Source organism: Tyto alba, unplaced genomic scaffold (genome assembly GCF_018691265.1).
Source record: "Tyto alba isolate M040663 unplaced genomic scaffold, T.alba_DEE_v4.0 Super-Scaffold_27, whole genome shotgun sequence".
In the NCBI taxonomy this organism is placed as follows: Eukaryota; Metazoa; Chordata; class Aves; order Strigiformes; family Tytonidae; genus Tyto; species Tyto alba.
Window position 1 is genome coordinate 2,310,377 of NW_024881301.1, and position 22,631 is coordinate 2,333,007.

The 22,631-nt window shown below is 41.1% G+C and overlaps 2 protein-coding genes across 2 annotated transcripts in view; one reads left to right on the top strand and one right to left on the bottom strand.

The window, feature by feature from the left end:
* Positions 1 to 1,092: 1,092 nt before the first annotated feature.
* On the bottom strand, positions 1,093 to 13,330 carry MCM4 (minichromosome maintenance complex component 4). The gene is made up of 17 exons (XM_042798216.1): positions 13,255 to 13,330; positions 12,996 to 13,096; positions 12,692 to 12,844; positions 11,814 to 11,977; positions 11,628 to 11,726; positions 11,395 to 11,490; positions 11,214 to 11,309; positions 10,628 to 10,766; positions 9,957 to 10,177; positions 9,441 to 9,561; positions 7,407 to 7,666; positions 5,107 to 5,472; positions 4,610 to 4,737; positions 3,053 to 3,260; positions 2,281 to 2,509; positions 2,030 to 2,163; positions 1,093 to 1,654 (listed from the first exon to the last, which is right to left on the bottom strand). The coding sequence occupies exons 2-17, from the start codon at positions 13,063 to 13,065 to the stop codon at positions 1,562 to 1,564; spliced, it is 2,577 nt and encodes an 858-aa protein (XP_042654150.1). The 5' UTR covers positions 13,066 to 13,096; positions 13,255 to 13,330; the 3' UTR covers positions 1,093 to 1,561.
* Positions 13,331 to 13,854: 524 nt separating this feature from the next.
* PRKDC (protein kinase, DNA-activated, catalytic subunit) overlaps positions 13,855 to 22,631 on the top strand; it is an 86,690-nt gene continuing 77,913 nt past the window's right edge. The window contains exons 1-11 of the mRNA XM_042797855.1: positions 13,855 to 14,065; positions 14,592 to 14,668; positions 14,759 to 14,851; positions 15,645 to 15,719; positions 16,666 to 16,774; positions 18,006 to 18,118; positions 18,814 to 18,913; positions 19,447 to 19,502; positions 19,594 to 19,624; positions 20,645 to 20,802; positions 21,023 to 21,169. Of these exons, the coding sequence (XP_042653789.1) occupies positions 13,855 to 14,065; positions 14,592 to 14,668; positions 14,759 to 14,851; positions 15,645 to 15,719; positions 16,666 to 16,774; positions 18,006 to 18,118; positions 18,814 to 18,913; positions 19,447 to 19,502; positions 19,594 to 19,624; positions 20,645 to 20,802; positions 21,023 to 21,169 (1,170 nt within the window). The remainder of the gene's footprint in view (positions 14,066 to 14,591; positions 14,669 to 14,758; positions 14,852 to 15,644; positions 15,720 to 16,665; positions 16,775 to 18,005; positions 18,119 to 18,813; positions 18,914 to 19,446; positions 19,503 to 19,593; positions 19,625 to 20,644; positions 20,803 to 21,022; positions 21,170 to 22,631) is intronic.

Consider the following 22,631-nt stretch of genomic DNA (forward strand, 5'->3'; position numbering starts at 1 on the left):
GACTGTATCAGTCTCACATAAAACGCAGACAGCAACTGTGAAGTAAGGGTATGTTACAGTGGGGAAGGAAAGAAGTCATGAGATGGTTGTTTTCAATGCAAAATACATTAACTAATAACACAGCAGAGAGGCAGATAAGATCCTGTAAGGCAAGTACCACTAGAGAATCTGATTCTGGTATTTAAGGGAGTTTAGAATTACTTTTCACAGACTTCTTGTAAAGAGAAGTGTCCAGCTCCTGGGATCCCTGCTTACCTATATCTAACTTCTAAGCCTTGAGTCAGGGAACCCAGACTTCCCCTACAGAAAAGCTCAACATGAATTACATCCTTCCAGTCCATAAAAGCCAAGAAGATGAGGTGATAGTGACTTCCTTACTAATAAACAAGACTGAGGAGAGATGGCTGTGGCTTGACCTGATACTTCTCTAGGATAGACTGAGCTCCTTCCTTGTACTAAAAAGCAAATCACTGAAGATTCAATTACAGGTAAACAGTATCCTGCTCATATAATGAACCAGTAGCAAGAAAAATTAGGTTTTAAAATGCCCCCTTTTCACATAGGGGAAATTTGCTTTCCTTCTGCTGGAAGGAGTGGCACAGAATATAGGAGCACTTACTTCATCCTAAAATGACCAAGGGAGCCGTTGAGATCAGCCTGCTGCTGTCCGTACCCAAGTGAATTAGGGAACTGTTCTGCTAGCTCGGCTGCGAGAACAATAGCAGCTATTGACAGGCAATGGCTGAGAGCATCTACCCTGGCTAGAATGTGGGAAGCTTCTTCAGTGATGCACTACCAGACCTTGTTCTTTCAGGACAGATTATATAGATATTACACCGAAGGTGGGTATCTTAATTTATCCAGTCATTCTTAAAATTGCAGTAAGAAAATTTGGTTTCAAGTAGAATCTATCTTCCTTTTTTACACTGAGGATATTACCAAAGTACACTCAAGTGAAACAAAAAGCAAAGCTCTTTTTGTGGTCTCACAAAGAACTTCCTAAAAATCACAGAATTCTAAATCAGCAAGTGCTCAGCGCAGGATATGCTCATTTTCACTGGAAATGAATGCTAAAGAGCCCTTTAAGACCAATTACTTTATTGCAGATTACAGCAGTACTAATAGTCAAATTGCATTTACTAAAAAGTAATTCAAGAATGATTTTTACAATTCAATTTGAAATACATACAGCATTGTTAGCATGTTCTACAAAACCTCATAAAAACACAAAGCACTTGACATATTAGTAATTACATTTAGCTAAAGGTAAATAGCATTATTCAGCTGAGGATTTTTTAAATCCTTTGTAATGTTTTGTGCTGACAAAAGTGGCACTTAATCATTGCTACACTTGTCATAGTAAATGATAGCCCCAAATCTTGAAAATCTTGCAGACTGGCAATATTGTAAGGCAAAGTAAAGCCATGACAGTTGGCTTGCAAGGAAAGGCTATGCTTGTCATAGCAAATGATAGTCCCAAATCTCAAAGATCTTGCAGGCTGACACTATCTTAAGTAAGGCAAAATAAAATCTGTGAGTCAGCTCACGAGGAAAGGCTAACTTACAGCAGTCTAACAGTCTTTCCAGTTACAGTCAAGAAGTCATCATCAGCCAAGGCACGAAGCGCTTCTTCAAACATTTCCTTTGTGATAGCCTTAAAGAAGAGAAGCAAATCAAGTAAAGACGGGAGGTGGAAGGGGGGGAAATACTTCAAAGACAGTAAAAATGCCTTACTTCCTACCAGTTTTCTTACCCCTTTTTTTTAAGTTTTAATTTGTTCTTTTTGCAATTTGAAATCCGGCCTGGAACCCTGAAGCTGACTGCTATTTCAGAAGCCAGAATAAACTAAGATACAGCAAAGATTCAGCTCAATTATCTGTAGAATAATCGGCTTTCTGGTCACGTCCGCTGAAAAAGTTAGTGTCTCCCTTTCCCTCCATAATGTGATTTGAGGACAAGAATGTTGATTTGGAAAAACACCGTGCTTTTAAAAATCAATGAAGACATAACACCAAAGCAGGAAACTTACTGTATCAGACTGTGCTCGGAGATCATCGAAAAGCTGTTGGTACTTCAAAGCTGGTGTTTTACCCTTTGACTGGATAAGCTTCCTCAAGGCTTGAGCCAACTCCTCTTGCCGCTTACGAGCTGTTGCGCTCATTCCTTATAAAAGGAAAGAAAATGCTTTTCAGAAATCAACTAAGGAGGACAGGTTAAGTCACGTTTAAAAATTACAGAAGCCCAATAGCATCCCAGCTTTAACACTACGAAAACACAAACCTGTCGTGAGAATAGATATGTCCACAATTCCAGTCCTTGGATCAGTAGCAGATTGTTTCAGTGCTTCCCGATGGAGGCGTTTTGCTTCTTCCACATCAACTGTTTCAACTTTCTCAGAAAAGCGTATTTTAGCATGTGCTTCTGCCAGTCGGATCAGAGACTCAAGTTGTCGGGGATATGCAGAAACCATTCCCCTGCCACTACCAATCTTCCTCATGTCCACATATGCCTGAAAAGGAGAGTGTCATTAAGTATTTCAGTAAATCCTGTTATATTCATTATTTTCAGAGTCCCCTTCACGCCCTACTTCTTATTTCAGAATATGAGCAGTTCTGGCAAGCCATCCCAAATGCTGTATTTCTGCCCACGTATCTTCACAATTCTTCTGCAGTGAAGGATAACCACATCACACATATTTCTTACCATTATAAAGCAATTAAGCCATGATATTGAATTGAGTTCTGAATCACTTCAAAAACATAGGTCTGGTCTTATGTAACACTACTCGTGTCTGTGATCACACATCTATTTTATTTCAGTAGAATTTTATGCTTTTTACACGATGGATCCAAACCAACACATCTGAAAGCTCGAGTGCGGAACGACTTCTATACTGATCCCTCTTTCCTTCTAAATGCTGGTGATTTTTAGAGGTTTTTTGGAAGGTTGTTACAGAAAAGTTGTATGTAGATAGAAAACATACATACGAGCAGATTTTGCCACTTTTCACAAGTCAGGAAAGACTGAACATTCTTAAAAGCAATTCCTTTACCTCTATAAGGGCTTGGCTTGCTTCTTCACTTAACCTGGGATTTACATAACTACGAGCATATGCGATGTAATCCCTCAGTACTGCCATATCCATATATTCCTCCTCCATCTTTTCTTCAGTTCGGTAGTACAGAGAAACCAAATGGCGAGCAAGACGTCTGTCATAAGCTTCGTCACGTGGATCCAACATTAAAAAGATCAAGTCAAATCTGAAGAGGATAAGAAGCCAGTATTAGTGTGTATACTTTCTTGCCATTTAAAGTAGTTTGGTTTAGGGGTTTTCACTTAAGTACATGTAGGAGTTATTTAACTATTAATTGCTACTCTAAGTACAGATTGCTCTATGAAACCGAAAAGATATTTTTTCTAGAATTCTGAAAGTACAGAACAGCTCAGTGGATTTACTTTCATCCTATGGACTTGAAGCTTTGAGAGTGAGATACACTCTGCAAAATTCAGATCCCATGTTCAAGGCTGACAGTTTTTGTTTCCTTAAAAACCAAACCAAAACGCCTCCACACAACCACACACACAAAAACCCGCCACAGAACAAAAGACCACATACACATACCAAATACAAACAACAAACTTGCTGCTAAATAAATGGCCCTGAAAGGCAACAGCAAACAGGGCACATACCTATATAGTTATTTTATGCATATAAAAACCATAAGTAAATAAAAATATGTATAAATAAAAAAGCACTTGCAGTTTTAATCCTGAAGAAAGTATTTTACAAACTATATATTCAACTATAGGCATGAATGAGTAATATATTTTTAGCCACCAATCATGTATTTTCAAAAGCTTAAACACAATAAATAGTGGAATTGAGAAGCTGCTCAGGCCTAGTTTCATTCAGTACACCTGTAATAACGTACCATTTGTCAATAAGTGGCTAAATTAAGCAGATCTGAAACGAAATCTAAGTCATAAGCATTCTCAAAATATCCAGTATACCATGTGTACTTCAAATTCCCAGTTAGTGTGGAAATTCCTCACAATATGCCACACACATGCAATATGCAGCACATAGAAAATTAAGCTACCAGCAGACACTAAACACTGCTAACAGCTATTGCCCAAAGGGCTAGCACTGCCACCTCCCTGACTGAATTTCACAGAAAAACATGAAGCAGGCACAGACCTTCAGATTCTACCACCTTCACTGCAAGTTCCCTGATCGTCAGCATTTCGCTTTACAAGTTTTATGGAGCTAAGAAAAACATCCCGAGTTTTTGTTGGAGTTTTCTAGAACTTACAGTATTGATAAGAGTTGTTCTGAGAGATGATTATGAAGCAACACACAAACAACAACATAGAAGTAAATAAAGAGACCCTACAGATCTCAGCACGTCTGTTCAAGGTCAGTGTGTAAATACTAGGAGGGTCTGCTCACGTAGAAGCTGTAAGAACAGCATTTAAAGTAAGTGCTTGCGATGGAAGCTCTACACTATGCTACAAAAAACAATTGTTCTTTTGTACTGTATTTAATCATTTTCACAAGAGGAAGTATAACATCTCAAAAACGAGACGTGCAAGCAGGAGAGTTCAGTACCTTGACAACAGTGTATGAGGAAGCTGAATGTTTTCAATAGTAGTCTTTTTTGGATTCCACTGCGATTCTATAGGGTTAGCTGCTGCTAGGATAGATGTACGAGCATTCAGTTGGCAAATAATTCCAGCCTGTCAAAACGAAAAGCATTTCTGAAACCAGCTGCAACTATGTGCCACCAAAACTTTTTTCCGCTCCACTTCATGAGATCACCAATGTTATTAAATCAGTTCTGTAGTAAAAAAAAAAAAAAAACAAACAAAACAAAAACCCAAACTGCAAGAGCCTTTTAGATTAAAGCAAGAACAAAAGCATCTGGAAATACCACCTTGATACAAAAGCCATATTCTTTTGTAACTAAGTTGTTACATAATCTAGGATTGATACACTGACGACAACGGAAAAATGTAATCCTTTGTTCTTACGGCAACTTTTCAGTTCCAGCTGCCTAGCATTTACCATCCTTAGTGGAAAGAACCTAGAATTAAACAGACGCTTACCTTCGCGATGGACAGAGTCTGCTGTTCCATTACTTCATGCAGTACTGACCTTGTGCTTTCATTCATTTTATCAAACTCGTCAATGCAGCAAATGCCATTGTCACTAAGCACTAGAGCACCCGTCTGAAGAACCAGTTGCCGTGTTTCTGGGTCCTTCATCACATAGGCAGTAAGGCCAACTGCGCTTGAGCCTTTGCCAGATGTGTACTGGCCTCGAGGAACCAGGTTATACACATACTGGAGCAGCTGTGATTTACTAGTACCAGGATCACCACAGAGAAGAATGTTGATCTCAGCACGGAAATTGCCTCTTCCTGTGTGAGTAAAATCCTTTCTCGATCCCCCAAAAAGCTGAAGCAGAATACCCTATAAAAATATTCTCTTTAAGAATCAGAACATCACCTCTTGTACAGCTAACAGAGCAATTCCAACTGTTGAACCGAAATGTCGAATAAACTGAAACATTGCTAAAATTTACACAACTCAGTCATGAAAGAAAAGACTTGGAACTGTTCTTAGAAGTCTTTTAAAGGGTTCATTCTTTACAGATATCTTCAATTCTAGTTAATTACAAACACATAGTTAAACTGCTAGGTCCTACAAATTCAGCATCTAATTAAAGTTGGAAATTAGATTTGTTCCAAATCTATTCCAGAACTTCTGTAATCACAATTTCAACAACAAGTTCTGCTGACAATAGGAAAGCCAGAATAGGCTACTGTTTTCCCTAAGGCTATGTTTAATCTAGGACCAAAGTATCATTATCTTTTTCCTATAATTAGAAAAGTGCCATTTGTAACAGTTTTTTAGTCAAAACAAATCAAGTATTGTTTTCTTGTCAGGAAAACTGCTTTCAACATTACTTATAATTCTTTACTTGCCCATAAAGATGAAATTTAAGGTCTTCTATTTCATCAGAACTTATTAACACTTCCCCCGTTATATTTCCTAAAGAAAGCATATACTTGCAGTATTAGTAAGGAAACAAAAAGTAACTAACTAACTTTCAGTATTTTGAAAGTACTGTAATTATTAGTATAAGCATATGCTTGTAATTTTATCTGTTAGCTAGAATTGTCGGGGGGATTTTTTTCTTCCTTTTCAAATTTACTAGATTAAAAATTCACAATTTCCCAGTATTCTTCTTGTATTTTTTTTTTTTACTCTAGCAGCATATATATGTTAGAAAGACAATGAAATGTCAGTGGCAGTGAAGCTGGAAACAGCAAGGAAAACTGTACACTACTTCACGTAAAGCTTCTGCACAATTTCTTACAGCATAGTAATCTTGCAAAGGCATGGAGTGAGCTATTTGTATTAGTTCTGTTCTCATTCACTTAGAGTGACTTGCAGAGGTCAGTAAAACCTTTTCAGTATCTACAAGAAGTATGACCTGCCCTATTTTACTTTCTTCAAGGCCCCCAATATAGACTATTGGTGCTCCAATGCATGTGGGTTTCAAGCGCTTTCAAGTATTAAAGGCAGAAATTTTGTACATTGTTGTGAACGGATTTTAGTCAGAACCTGAAGATCTCCCTTGATGAAGGGTCCCTAACTTTCCTCAACTCCACTCACCACACCTGATGCACCTTATTAGTGTGGCGAGGAGGTAACAACAAATGGAATTGGCATTATTTTATTTCCATTTCACCAGGAAATCGTTGTATGGTTTTGAATTCAACTTCTAGCTATTTCAGAAACTTGTGAACTATGATAATGTATAAATCTACAAAGAAAAAACAAATGAATATACTTGGAGAGGACTGTTTGGTATCTGACATTACCTTGGGATCCACTCCCGACTGTAGTTTTTGCAATGATGAAGTTGTAGTACTTCAGCTGAACATTTTAATGGAACAGTCCCTTCTTGGATTACATCTGAGTAATTGCTTCAACGTGCCAGGGTCAACCATATGTCATTTTAAAGCTACTGTTCTCTTGTGGACGGCTCTTTTCAGCAATCACTCACTACATTAGAGCTACTTATTTTCCTTTGATCACCAGTAATGTGAACATTGAAGAAGTGTCCAAGATGCATACTGCAATTAAGTTTTCCCAGTTCTGCGGCTTTCCCACCTTTGCAGTATCTTCCCTCTAATTAACACCCCTTAATGCCACGAAAACAATTATGGTACACTTACAACCAACTCCATCCTGACAAGACCATGGAGTGTTAATACTGCTCAAGATACAGTTTTTTCAATTGTGAAGCCCCAATGCATTTTCATAACAAACAATAATTACAGATTTACTTGCATGTAAATACAGTTCTTGGAAGAGAAATAAAGAATTTGATTCACCTTTTTGATATCTTCATGCTCATAGATACTTGGGGCCAGTGCAGAAGAAAGTCTCTCATATATGTCTGCTTTTTTAGCAAGCTCTTTCAGAATTTCCACACGTTCTTCTGCAAATATTTTTTGTTCTGTTTCCTCATCAACACCATGCAGGCGTTTTGCATCTGTCTTGCGATAGTGGATGACATCAATGTGGGTCTTGTAGACGGATTTTACATTGCTTACCCTTGTATTAACTCGAATTGGGACTGCCCTGTAGATACCTAAATACAATTTTTAATCACAGCATTAGATATAAAGAAACTTGATAATTCCAAAATCTCAAAAATTTCTATTTTCCCTTGAAAAATTTCCCTTCAAAACAGCCTAAATACTGGTACTGGGAGATAAACTGACTAAAGACAGTCATGTAGAAGTCAATTAAACATATTTAAGTCACCTAGACCCTATTTTTGCAGGCACATACATGTTTAACATTCCTATCACAGGTGTTCTCAAGAAGTGAAATGCTTAAGCATTTTTGAAAAAATCTGACCATCCTGCTCTGATGCCTAAAGTCAGCATTTCCCCCTTTTATAAGTGCCGAGTTTAATAATGTATTTCTAACGCACCTCTAACAGCCAGCAGTACAGCAGTTGTTTTAAAGCAAAGTGGTTTATAAAATGTGGTTGCAGTATCACAAGACTTATTCCACGCTACCGCTCTCCTGACAGCAGACACTCCTTAATATATTGCCTCCTCCTCACCCACATTCTCTGAATGACCGAATCAAAGTCAGACGACCTGGAGATTGCATAGTCCAACCACGGGCTCAGACTGGAGTCAACTAGAACGGGTGGCTAAAGGCCACGGCCAGTCAGGTTTTGAGTATCTCTAAGGACGGAGACTGCATACAGCCTCTCTGGGCAACCTGTGCTGGGGGCTCAACCACCCAAACAGTAAAAAAGTTCTTATGTTTAACTGAAATTTCCTGTATTTCAACTTGTACCTGCTGCCTGCCACTGAGCACCAATGAGGAGAACCTGGCTCTGTCTTCTTGGCACCACCACCCCCACAGTCAGATATTTATAAACACATTGGGAAGGTCCCCCTGAGCCTTCTCTTCTCCAGGCTGAGCAGTTCCAGCTTTCTCAACCTTTCTGTATATGACAGAGGCTCCAGTTATAATCATGGCCCTTTGCTGCATTTACTAGAGTACATTCATGTCTCCCTTATACTGGGAAAGCCCAGAACTGGACCCAGTACTCCAGATGTGGCCTCACCAGTGCTGAATAGAGGGGAAGGATCACCTCTCTCGACCTGCTGGCAACACTCCCCCTAAGGCAGCCCAGGAAGCTGATGGCACCACAGTCCCATGGACTATCAAGCCCATCTCCTTCCAGTTTTGCTTTTATCTGCAAGCATGCTGACAGCGTGCTCTGTCCCATCATCCAGGTCATTAGTAAATACGTCAGCGTTCGGCCCCGGTAGTGGCCCCTAGGGTACACCCGTGGTGACCAATCTCCAGCTGGACTTTGTGACACTGATCATAACGCTCCGAGCCCAGCGGTTCTGCTGGATAAATCCACCTCACCGCCGACTCAGATAACCCATACACCATCAGTTTGTCCACAAGGGTATTATGGAAGACAGTAATGAAAGCCTTGCTGAAGTCAAAATAAAGAACATCCACTGCTCCAGTCACCTCATTGTAGAAGGCTGTTATCCCCTGTAAGCCCATGCTGACCGCTCCCAGTTACCTTCTTGTCCTTCATATGGCTAGAGTTTCCAGGATTATTGGCTCTACCACCTTCCCAGGGGCCAAGATGAAGTTGACTGGCCTGTAGATCCCCAGGTCTCCTCCGTGCCCCAGGAGTGACATTGGCTTTCTTTCAGTATCTCAGCCAGTCACCAGCACTTTTTCAAAGATAACTGAGTGGCCTTGCAAAGACAGCAGCCAGCTCCCTCTGCATCTGCAGGTGCATCCCACCAAGTGCCTTTATAGACATTTAAGATCAGTTAAAAAGGAGGATGCAAACAACTCAAACCAAATTTTACCTGTGACATTAACTCTATCACCCGGCTGAACTTTATCAACAAGGTCATTGTGAGCAAACAGCGCAACTGTGTGCGGGGTCTGTCCAGCTGGCATATCTTCGGGCGACTCCTGCAGTTTGATCTAGCAAAAAAACCTTGAGTTTTAGTTTAAAAAACCCCAAAGCTTTTCCGCGAAGCGTAGAACAGAAATCTTGCATTTAGCACAGCCTCCAGCATCATTTTGAATCGGGAACATCGCACAAGAACAAAGCACACCCCCACCCCAACAGCAAACTGATGACTAATAAAAAGATACGATGAAAAGGAGAATTCTGCTGGTATGGCCAAAATATTGTTATAGACAAAGCTCATCTAGTCCAGATGGAAGTGGACACGCCCTACATAAAGGGGCTTTCATATGGAAACCCTTCTATCTTTTCAAAACATTCACTCTCAAGATACGTATGTTAATGCCATTGATAATATTAGGGGAGTGGGGGAGCAAAAACTAGAAACTGTTTCATTTTAGCAACGTACCATCTGCTTGTCAGAGAACATGGATCGATTGTGAATCAGTGCCATACTGTGTGTTGTGTTGCAGTGCTTGCACACGGATGGTTCGGCAATCCTGCCACGATCGATTTCCACTCTGGTGGTGAAAGCACAAACCTGGCATTTAAAGAATGCTTCTTGCATCTCGGGAATTAACTGGGAGCTTCTGATGACCATGCCACTGATGGTGATAAGTTGATCAATATCTACAAAATATGGAGATTCATGTCATCACTTCGTCCTCTTAAATTTTAAAATAACATTCACAATCTCATATTACATTAGTTTTTAGGTGGGAGGTAGACATTCATAGTTAGGTACTACTATTTTGTCTAAGGCAAAGCAAAAAGAATCATAAATGCACAGCACAAATATTCTAATTTACAGGAGTATTTAAACAAAAGAAAGAATCCTTCACATTTGCATAACTAAGAACACGAGTAAGTAATACCAGGAGAGATTTCCTTTATGGCTAGATTATTCTGCATTTGGGCTCTAAAGCATTCGCTTATGAAACACAACTTATATAAACAAAAGCTGCTGGTCTGGATTGACAAGTACAGTTTTATACCGTCTTCATGTAATTCTGTGTTAACATTCAGTTAGTTTTTATAAATCCTTAAGACTCTTTTCTAACGTGGTAATCAAAGGTTTACCTTCAGGGTTTAGACTTCTCATATTCCTAGTCTTCAGTGCATTATATGGTCTTACTTGAATCTGATGTTCTAATATTGAATCAGGGTAACGATCAAAAAAGATCTCATTGGCAGCCATGTCAAATGTTGGGATAACTTCCTGTACAAAATTGTTAAACAGTTAAGCTTACAAGTAAAAAAAAAAAGAAAAAAAATCATAGAATAAAATACTTCTGTACAAAGCGTTGTATGTGCTGCTCATCAGCTAGGAATGACTAAAAGTTATGCCGGCTGAGGATTTTCCTACATAACCAAAAACCTGCTGTTTATAATCAGATGTATTCATTTAAGTATTGCAAAGGGAAAAAAAAAAAAAAAAGTACAAGACTCCAGACATTGCAGCTTCCCAGCTAATTTTGCGTGCATGAGGTATTCACTGTAGTATCTATGATCAACTACTATGCAACAAGACATTTTATAGTAAGTAAAACGAAGAAGCCCCAGGGATTATGCAGAACATACAAAGCACACATTGCAGTTAAACATATTAAAAGCCAGAAATATGAAAGGGCCCCTTGAAAGCCAGAAAACAAGTGCACTACTTCACCTGAGGATAGCAGATCAGTTGTCTGTAAAGATTTTCATCAAATGATCTCAGATGGTCGCAATTTACATTCAGGAATGGTTCCCCAACCATATTAATCTGCAAGGTATTTGAAAAGAAAACTTTAGCTTAACAGCACACAAGGCTGAACACAAAAAGTTAGATTTTGCTGTGTTACAAGTACCTCCTCAAGTCGTTGCATATAGCGTGGCTCATTAAGATCCAAGCCAATGTCTTCATCTTCTTTAGCCAGTGGATCAATGAAACGCTGAAGAAATCTCTGAATGTCAGAGGTAACAGACAGAAGGGAAAGATGAGCAGAATTTAGCAGTACACTTACTCAGTATCACATTCGGTATTTGTTGAAAGCTAACCACCTTTTCATTTAAAAAAATAAAAACCAAGTTGCTAACCTACCTGGAATTTTTCTTTGCATGAGGCTACATTAACATCTGTTCCCCAAATAACAAGCTTTTGTCCCAGAGATTGCTCGGTTGCTATTACATCCTCCGTCGGCTGCATGGAAACAAATTAAGCATATGCAAATACACACAGTCGTTGAAAAAGTTGTCGTCAGATGCAAGATCAGAGACATCTACCTACCCCATCTGAGTGTAAATCGACCTGTCTGGCTTTACGGACAGACCCAAGATCCGGCCTCTGCCTGACCGGAGTTCCTCGTACACCACTTCGTGGAGTACCCTCTACCCTGGAGCTGGGGGTGCCGTAAGTCAGAGGTGAACTGATATCAAAGTCAAGAGGAATAGCTATTAAAAAAAAAAAAAAAGTTTTATTATGATTATCAAGGCATTTTACATTTAGAGCAGACTAAAATTCAGCCTCTGCACGTCTCATTCTTTTAACTCTACTGTTGTAAAATGAGTAGCATCAATCAATTCCAGTGTTCTGTTAAAACAGAAACAATAAAGATGTTGCAAGCCTACCTAGAACTTTTCTTTGCACTGACATCTCTTCTGAAAGCTAGTAAAGCTTTGCTAGAAAACATTAAAGCAGTACTGCACTTTAAAACTAGTGTTCAAGCATAAAAAGGCAAAACTTAGCATTTTAGATGAAACACTTTTTTCGGTATTTTTGGGTCTGTAAAACAAGTGACCCGACAATTACCAGCTACTACAGCTAAACCCAATCCTATTCATAAAAGCAAGAATGGCTTTTTACGGCAATCAAATTCTTTCTGTAATAATAATTTTATTGATTTACGCCTTCTAGAAATACGAGAAATAGGGTGTGATCCCTGATGCATACTCCCACGATAATCTGAAGCTACCACAGCAGATCCACACCCCTGACTACGCTCCTGCCCCGCTCGCTATGCTAAACTGGAATGAGAAGTTCGAGACAAAATTCTTCCAACACACACACACCACACCCCCCCCCCCCCCCCCGCCAAGAGCGTTTTTCAGCCGGGCTCCTCCTGCACAGGAGGGGCGGGTGGCGGAGCCGCCCCAGCCCCCGCGTACCGGAGTGGCGGAACTGCGGGGGGCTGGAGAAGAGAACATCGGGGGCGCCGGGGCTCTGCGCGTCGGCGGGCGGGGAGGTGGGCATGGGCTGCAGGTCTCCGGTGGAGTCGTCCGTCCTACGCTTCTGCGACGGAGGAGAGCGAGCATCTTGTGCTGGAAGACACAAGCAGGCGCGGAGCCGGCGCTTAAATCGTGTGTACCCCCCCCCCCGCCGCCACACACACACACACGCACACCCCCGGCCTCGGCCGCTTGCCCCCCCCCCCCCCCCCCCGGGCCGGCCACTTCCCCCCGAAGCACTTACGAGTCGGGGGGTTGCTGCCCCGGCCGCGCTTGCCGCGGCGGCGGCTGGGGGTGGAGGCGGGCGACGACATGGCGCTGCTCCGGCTCCCGCGGCGGTCTTACCTGCGGGGGGGGGGGGGCTATGTTAGGCGAAAAGAAGGAACTGCGGGGGCTCCGCCACCGGCCAAGCCCCGAGCCCGGACCGGCGGGTCCCCCTCCTCCCTCTCCCCACGCAGCCGAGCGCGGAATCACCGAGGAGAGGGGCGGCGACCCCCACCCACCTCTGCAGCTCCGATGGACCCCGGGAAACTCCGCGCCAAGCCAGGCGTGCGCGCGCGTCCTCGCGGGCTTTCCGGCCAATGGGCAGGCTCGATCGCAACGGGAGCGCCCAACGGAGGCAGAAAGGGGGGTGTGCGGGGCGGAGAAGGAAAGCACGAAGGAGATAAACGCTCCGGCCCCTCAGGGTGAGGGTTGCGCCCTGCTCCGGATGTGCAGCAGGGGCAGAAGTGTGTGGTAGGGAGCGCCTGCTGCTACGAACCTTCTGCTGTACTCAGAAATGGCACGTCACCCCCTCCCCAAGGCCAGAGTGGAACCACCCTCACCGCACCGAATTTCGCGGCAAAACGAGTCCCGCGGTCCGGCAAAGGAGGCGTGGGGAGGCAGGAACAGCCCATTCTCCGCGGAGGGGGGTGTGGTAGTGGTGGTGGGGGCGAGGCTGGGGGAACAGCTAAAAAGATCCCGCGGCGCGAAACACAAAGATGTCGCCCCCCAAAACCATTTTTTCCCCGTCACTGCCCGCTGGGCCACCGTGCCGCCTCCCTCCGCTCCGGTCCCGATGCCACAGCGTCACATACCCACGCACCGCCCCCCCCCCCCCCCGGATGGCTGTGTTGGATCCGGCCGGGGGGGCGGGACCTTCGCTCCTGCTCCCACCTCCGGGCTGGGGCAGCATGGCGGGCGTCGGGGAGTGCCTGGACCGGCTGCACGGCTGCCTGCTGTCCGGCGATCCCGCCAGCGCCGCCCTGCACGGCTACAGCCTGCTCCGCTGCCTGGGCGAGACCTGCATCACCAGCCCGGCGAGCAGCGAGCAGGGTGCGCCCTCGGACTGCGGCGGGGCTGGAGGGGGGGAGTGTCTCAGGGCCGGCTTTTAGGTCGCTGGTGTCTTTAAAGCAGCAGCTGTTCAGCTTGGGGGGGGGGGGGGGGGGGGCGTTAGTGTGAGGGGGGCACACAGCAGGTCGGCGGGGCGGCTGTGCCCTCCCTGCCGCCCTCACGCACCACGGCGCTTGCGGGCTGCCGGCGCGGCGTGAAAAGGTCGATTTCGGAGGAGGAGGAACCGTCCCTTGCGGCAGATAACCGTTCCCCTTCCTTAAAAACCCATCGGTGCCCGTTCCCCTCTGCTGGCCCGCCCTCGGCCCTGCGCAGGGGAGGGCAGCGGCCCAAGCGCCTGGGCCCCCGCCCGGGGTGGGGGGGGGGGGGGGAGGTCACAACCCCCCCAGTTTCAGCCGTGGGGTTTTTGCTGGCGACGGGGATCAGCCGTGTCCGAGGCGGTGGGGCCTCCCTCTGCACCGGGGGGCCGGGCTGAGCGGCCCCCCCGAGGGTTTCTTTGCTCTCCCCGCAGCGCTGCACCTCTCCCTGGTGTTCTCCCCGGAGTGCGGCTTACCCGTCTTCATCCACAGATCCCTCGGCGTCGAGGAGGTGAGTCGGTCAACTCTGAAGAAACGTGTGGCCGGCGTGTTGTGTTACAGACGTTGTAACTAAATTACACGCTTTTTTTGAACTTTTCAGTTTCGGGATTGCAGGGAAGAAGCCCTGAAGTTTCTTTGTGTCTTTATGGAAAAAGTTGGTGACAAAGTTCATCCTTATGCCTGTAATATTAAGGTAGGTAAAGGAAAAGTATTTCCTCAAGGTCTTTGGCGGGTGGTTGGGACAGTTCTCATGGGTCACGTAGTAACAGACTCACAACTGTCCTTCACACCTCCCAGGCTGCCTTCCCCATCTCTAGAGCTGAAATAACTTGATTGACATAAAATGTAATTCACGCAACAAAGAAATGTGGAATTGTTTCTTCAACTATAGACTTAATCTTACTTTTTTCTCTTTATAAAACATAATAGGCATTGATTTTTTTAAAATAAGTTACTGGTATTGAAATTAATAGTTATAACTTTTAATTCGCACAGACTATAATTCATAGTTTAATATTTTTAATGTTTCTGTAGGTGACAATTTTCAATACTGATTTTTAAAAATTTCTCCTGCAAATTTGTTACTTTTACAATATATACAGAAATTGGTGGAAACTACAATACCTCTAAAAATGAGGTTCTCTGAGTCTACATTGCTGAATAATACTGCTTTGTATAGAAATGCTTGACTGACCACTGCACTTTCTCGTCTCAAGTTAATAGCTATGTATTGCAAGGAATGATAGTGCAGAGGCAGAAAATTTTCTCTGTGTGCCTTTTATTCCAGAAACTGCACTGGGCTGGGATTTGTTATTATGTCAGTCAGTGTTGCCAGTGAAGCCACTTTGAAGACTGAATATTGTTATAGTCTTTTTTAAAAACCTTAAACTAGTTAGGAACAGATACTTTAGAGGTAGACGAATACATTGCTATCTTTGAATTCTCTTCTATATTTGTGTATAATTTCAGTTTTCTTTCCTATCTAGCAAACTTGTATTAGTGTTTATACAAAAGAAAGAGCAGCAAAATGTAAAATCCCAGCTCTGGAACTTCTGATTAAGGTAAGAGACGTTTTATAGATCTGTTTCTAGAAAAAGTAAAAAATTTGTTACATTACTATGGTAGTACTATATCATGCAGAAAATCTGTTGTCTGCAGTAGCAAGAGAATAGTGATAGTGTAATATTTACATGTTACTAAGAGGTATGTCTTAAGAACAGATTGTCCTTGATATTCCTCCAGTAGATTGCTTAGATGTGGACATGTAATTTCTTCATCTGCTAAAGTAAGACACAACTGTTTTGGGGGCAGTTGCAGATTTTCTCTCCTTCAGTTTGTCATGGCTCTTTACAGTTGAGCTGCAGAATTTCTCTTTTTTCTTAAAAATATTATATATTAATATGTAATATTATAACATATTAGACACAGTATGTGAAAGGTGTGGAGGAGGAGGTCTTTTTTCAGAAGCTTTCTTACTGTGTGAGACAGTAATTTCATAATGTGCTTCCTAAGAATGTGCTAGACCCTTGATTTGCAAATGCTTTTGCACCTACTTAGTTTTGTTTATGAGAAACAAAATTCCTTTCAGAATTAATTTGAGTCAGTTCTCCTGTGAAGGGGATTTGCTTTATAGCAGCAAGGAGATAAACAGAAGATGAGAAAGGCTTCTGCAGATTTGCTGAGGCTGTGTCTTATGGGGTTTTCATAAATATATTTGTTTTTAAACTATGTATATATATATATAATACTGTGTATAACTTTAATGTGGATCTATAATATGTAAAATATAGATTTTATTTTTATACATATATAGGAAGGTAGTTTGTTGTTAAAGCAGATTTTATGTCAATACTCTTTCCTGGATTGGTCACCTTAAATGTCTAACTGAATAGCATACTTAAACTTAAGCTACATATATGAACTGTGGTTTTATTTAGACCAAGTAGGACTGACTGTGGTAGTGATATTAATGATTTTCCTAATTTTTTTTTTTTTAATCTATCTTAGTTACTCCAAAGTTTACGATGTTCTTGTTTGATGGAAGAAATGAAAGTTGGGGAGATATTTAATAAATTTTATGGGGAACTTGCCACAAGAAGTAAAGTTTCAGATTCAGGTAGGCTTTAGTTTTCCTGCCAATGTCCTTTGTTTTATTTATATTCAGTTTTTGTTGGATTATACCCCATGGAAATGTATAATTGTTATTCCCATGGCAAGTGTGTTTAAAAATGGTAGCTGTTATGTTTTAGAGCTAGTAATATTTGTTCAGGCTGTCTGGTAACGGCCATGCAGTTAGCTGCTGCTTAGCAGATCTGTATGTATTTGAGCTAACACAGAGGAGAAATCATATAATTGCATTTAGTGGTGGCAGTTCATACCGAATTTAAGTGTAGGTCTGGTTTAGGATTCCCAACATAAAAGAGTATTTGTGTGTCTCATCTGTTATTATTAGTCCCTGAATATGTAAATCCTGAAAGTAATTCCAGCTTTCTTATCGTTAACCGACTTAACTTGGTTAGGCTCTTAGACTGTTTTTTGCTTTGTTTTGTGTTTGTGGGTTTTTTTTTTTTTTTTCCAGATTCAGTGCTAACCTGATGTTGCTGAACCTTTGAAGTTACTCTTATACGTGTTCTAGAATTATAGACACTCATAACCTTATAATTTTCAGCGTTAAGAGTAATCCTGGTCCCTTCAGTGAGTGCTCTTATCAAAAGCAGAGGCTGCCTGTCCCTGTCAGAGTTTACATAAACCCTAGTTGCAGTTTTACTGTGACAGTTCCTGCACTGGTTGCCTGTCATGTGAGCTCATCAGTTCCTGCCTTGCCTAATTATGTTATGATGTTAAGCATATTAATATGAGCTCTAGTTTAATCACCTTAGCTAGTTACAGCTGAAATATTAGCTTGGTACACTTAGTCCTCACAAAACTTGCCGTGCCTGCATAGAACCCTTTAGTCTGAACTCCAGCCTGGAAACTTCTGCTAGCTGTTGGCATTAACCCTGATGGTACTTAAAAGACCCAGCATAACCTCAAAGCCTGCAGCAAACTGGGATCAGTGGTATATGCTTCCTCAGTGGATATGGTCTTTATTAATCAGTTTTCTAAGCCACTTTTAAAAAGAGTAAATGTGTTTGACTTCCTAATGTGAGAAGAGGATGCATCTCACATTATATTACGTAGATATAGTTCATGTGTCTGTACATCATAAAGAGCCATCTTTCCCACATGCTAATCACCAATTAAAAGTAAACCTTCAGGGATGGCTTTCTCATGGTTGCAAGTTACATAGGAATTGCAATGAAAATGTCAATGATTTCAGTAATTAATAGTACTAAATTGCTTTCTAGTATTGGAGAAGATTTACGAGCTTTTGGGAGTTTTGGGAGAGGTCCAGCCTAGTGACATGGTTAACAACTCTGAAAAATTATTTCGAGCTTATTTGGGAGAGCTTAAAACACAGGTATGAGTGGAATTTCTTTTCAGACTCTTGCATTGCTTTGTTTTTTTTCCTTTGATGTGTGTAGCACTGTATGTTGGAATACTGATGTGACTAGTATAGCTTGTACAGATCTAACTGGAAGATCATAAATCCTTCCTTAAGGTCTGTTAAAGTCTGTGTTCTGTGGTTCTGCAAAGCTTTCGAAGTAAAAATTCGAGGCCATCAGTGAATTAACCAATTTACTGTGAGAAAAGATGGCACATCATGATTATTGCAGTAGTGCCCAAGAAGAGTTATGTAGCCATACACTGGTAGTTGCTGATTTGGTCCCTACTAGCTGCAAAATCCTTGCACTGCAGGTAAATACCACATTTCTGCTGAACTTTACTTTCCTATCTTCTGCACTTCTAAGACATTAGTATGTGCTATTTAAGTTTTGCTGTGGTTGGTCGTGGTGGAACGTATTTCATGCTTTTCAAAGGATTTCTTATGCTTCTGTAGTTAAACCCCCTCCCAAATAATACGAAACTTCTGAGTAGGAGATGTTTTTGTGGACTTGTGTTCATACAAATGGGTTCTCACATAACTGCATTAAGTTGGAATATGTTATTTTACCTACACTTCTACGAACTGGCAAGTCTTAGTGTAAATATGTTAGCTTGAGGATAATATTTTTTTCAATTCCAATTTTTGTTGGTTTTTTTTTTTTTATTTAGATGACATCAGCTACAAGACGACCCAAGCTACCTGTTGTAGCAGGATGTCTAAGGGGACTGGTTGCGCTCATGTGCAACTTTACCAAATCTGTGGATGAAGGTATGTTCTTTTTCTATGCGAAAGACAGTTACACAATTTGATATATTTTAATCATTACACAGCCAGCAGGCAGCACCATTTCTCGCTGTGAACTCGGAATGAAAATATCCCCACTGGTAGTAGATGATTTATGCAAAAATAAGGCCTGTCCAGCTACACGGTCCTTGTAGTCTGTGTTGAGTGGCCTCATCAGTGTGTTTCTGGAGGTAAATGTTTGAAGTGCTATTTTCTAACCAGAGATTGGTCAGGTGTGAGAGCCACGTTGAAGATGGAATGCGATCTATAGAGAGATGTGTATCCCTTAGAAGAGACATGTCTGTTAAAACATGGGTGTTCAGAAAAATTGGTGAATATAGCTGTACATATTTTTTTCAAACGTAAGGGTATTTCAGAAAGAAGAGTCTTTGCCTCTTAAAATGAGATATGTAAGGCTTTTCCATATTGCTTCTTCGTACTAAGCTTTGGATTAAAATATCTTCACTCTACATCTTGTATGTCAATAGTGAAATACTCATTATTGGACTGTTTCACAGATCCTCAGACTGCAAAGGAGATTTTTGATTTTGCAGTGAAGGCAATCAACCCACAGGTAAATCTGTCATGTATTAATTGTTCCGCATAAGTGAATTAGCCCTGGTGAGGAATAAATCACATATGACAAACCTCTTCTGGTATTACAGGTTGATCAGAAGCGATACGCAATACATCTAGGTAAGGTTGTAAATTATTTCAATTCGTGCTGAGCTGGATACCATACATACAGTGGTGTCTTTTGTCTGGAGTTGTTTATTCCCTACTGGCTGCCTTCAGTCTTTTAAGCTGATCAGGGAGCAAAGCTGATGTACTTTAACTTGAAATCTAAAGAGTTAAACATGTATTTGGTTAAACTAGGCAAGGTCTAATCAGTTTATGAACAGCAGCATTACACTTGATGCCATTTGCACCCCTGGAGTAGTACAAAACCCTGGTATGAGAAGGGAATCATGGTAAGAGTAGAAATAAGAGGAATGCAGCAAATTAGGAGGAAAAATAATATGATGGATTGGGTTAATGGAAAAAAAAATATTAAGAGGAGGGGAAATTTACTGGAAGAATGAGGAAACTGGGAACAAACGCAGTTCATGAAGAAAATGAGAAATTGGCCCGTGAAATGTGAGTGACTGATGCAGAAATTGTAAAAATGCAAGGTATGGATACTAGGTCCATGACAGCTGTGAAGGGTAAAAGCCTCTTTAAAGATAGTCTGCCAAAAAAAAAAAAAGTATCTTGAAATGTAGGTTATACTTACATTTGGGATTGTAAAATTATCTGTATTCTGAATTCTTTATTTGTCTGCATCACAGTGCGGTGGAGAAGGGGACCTGAGCATATGTCCTGACCACAGAAACCAAATTCTTGTGAATTGTGTGATTGAGTACTATTATTTGTAACCGGTAGAGTCCCTTTCTTTTCATGGTAAATTTCACAGTAGTTTACACTCAATGTAAATTACTTCAGAACACCGCTGTGCTTTCCATGGTGGTGTACATTAAAAAAGAGGGTTTTGGAGGGTTGTTTTTATGCTTGAGTTATTAATGTTTGAATACTGAATCTGTAAGGACTGGAAGAATACTTTTTATAACCTCCAGTCATGGTATCTAAAAGTCCTCAAGAGGACTCTGATACTCTGGTCTGGTTTTGGAAAGTGGAGTAGAAGTCTGGATTTTAATGAGAATTGTTTTTACGTTGCAGCTGGCTTACAGTTGTTCAGCTGGCATGCTGCTCAGTTTGGTACCTTGCTCCTGGACAACTATGTCTCCGTCTTTGAAGCAATATGTAAGTGGTGTGGCCACACAAATCATGAGCTGAAGAAAGCCGGTCATTCTGCACTAGAGTCATTCCTCAAGCAGGTATTGTAACTTCAGTGGGATCTCTGAAGCTAAAGCAAAGTCAGATTTCTTGAAATAGCGGGACTATTTGGTGTTCGGAAGTTCAGTGAATCTGTTTATGAAATAATTGTTTGAAGTGCTTCGCATTACAAGCTAGGCATCTTTTAAGAGTCTATTGTAATTTTGTTGTGGCTTTTTTTGCATTTCTGGAAATGCTGAAATGTTTCTATCTGGTTTACAGGTTTCTTTAATGGTAGCTAAGGATGCAGAGCTACACAAGAGCAAGTTGCGGTTCTTCATGGAGCAGTTCTATGGAATCATCAGAAGAATGGATTCGAGCAACAGAGAGTTGTCCATTGCCATTCGCGGATATGGGCTGTTTGCAGCAGTATGTGCAGGAAAATTATTCTGATAAAGGAGCTTACCAAATGGATTTAAAGCTAGGATTTATATACCATTCATTTCACAGTTTTACACATCTTGTCATGTAGGGAATGCTCCTCTTTCTGGATTAAGTGTTGAACTTCATTAGCTACGCTGTGAAATAGGTTGTGATTGAAAATTATTGAAACACGTACAGAATGTAGTGGGAGCACTTGCAGCATTGAGGGTTGTAGTTACTTCTGCTGGTTCTGAAGTGGAAAAACAGGAGCTTCATATACAGCTGTCACAAAACTTAAGATATGTTTAAAAAGTACAGACAATACCTCGTGAGCTCTTTTTGCATTTAAATGGTAGAGTCCAGGCCAGCTCTGTTCTGGAAGCAGTTCAGATGTTTCCTGCAGAGCAGGAATCTCAATCAGGATAGCCAAAAAGTACTGTTGACTGTGGGATACCAGGAGGTAATTGTGAAACAATTGCAAATTAAATTAAAAAAAAAAAACAAAAACAAAAAAACAACAACAAAAAAACATAGAAAACCCACAACAGAACAAACAAACAATCAAAAATGAGACTATACTTATATATGTATGTGGAAAGCAGATATGTTTGTCAGGAAGCACCATTAAGAACAAACTTCCAATTTATGTCAGCAGTCAATTAAAATGGGAATATAACAATAAAGTTAAGGTCCTATACAGAAAGGGTGGTGTTTAGTGGTATCTCAACTTTTAGATAACAAAATTATAGACTTTAAATAATCTCAAAGATTATTTAGAGAAGGTTAGGAATGTGATAGAGTAGCTGGTTACTAGCTGAATCCTTTCCATTTTACTGCCTTTTGAGCGGAGTGGCTTTATTTTGTAGAATTGTCAATGTGCTTTGTTGAAGCCTAGTCTTCCTCTTCTATGATATGAACTAGAAAGGAATTGAGTTAAAGGTATTGTTTCCAGAAGAAAAGTGTTTCAAATTATTGAATTGACAGAACCTTGTTAAAAATACCTGTTATGGAACATAAGAAGTTAATTAAAATTGCGTAATGTAAATAGAGACATAGGATAATACTGCAACTTTTAACAGGAAAGAGGGATCTTGATGCTCCAATACCTACAGATCTTTAATATTTTAAGACACACTAATAGTTGTTAGCATGTTTAGAATAAATCTTGGCCAAGCATCAGATGCTAGGTTGTGAGGAAGCAGAGTCTTGCTGCTACTGCAGGTAGGGGCCTTATCCTGAACATGAGTTCAGTGATCAATTTCAAGGCAAAATGTTCTTTTTACTGTCTCATCACTAAAATAATTTGCAAGTAATACTTGCAGTTCTACAAATGATAAATGGATAGTCTCAATTTTGTCGGTATGTTTTTAGAGACTAGAAATTATCTTTCAGCCTAGCTCTCTGCCATTACCTAAATGAATCAATTCTTTCTCCATGGTCAGGTCCTTACCATAGTTCTTGTCTGTGA

Coding starts and splice junctions, on each gene's coding strand:
- MCM4 (XM_042798216.1), bottom strand. CDS start 13,065: ATGTCGTCGCCCGCCTCCACCCCCAGCCGCCGCCGCGGCAAGCGCGGC. Junction 10,767..11,213: donor AACTGATCTGCTATCCTCAG/GTGAAGTAGTGC, acceptor AATTTTGTACAG/GAAGTTATCCCAACATTTGA. Junction 7,667..9,440: donor TGATAGAGTTAATGTCACAG/GTAAAATTTGGT, acceptor AATTGTATTTAG/GTATCTACAGGGCAGTCCCA.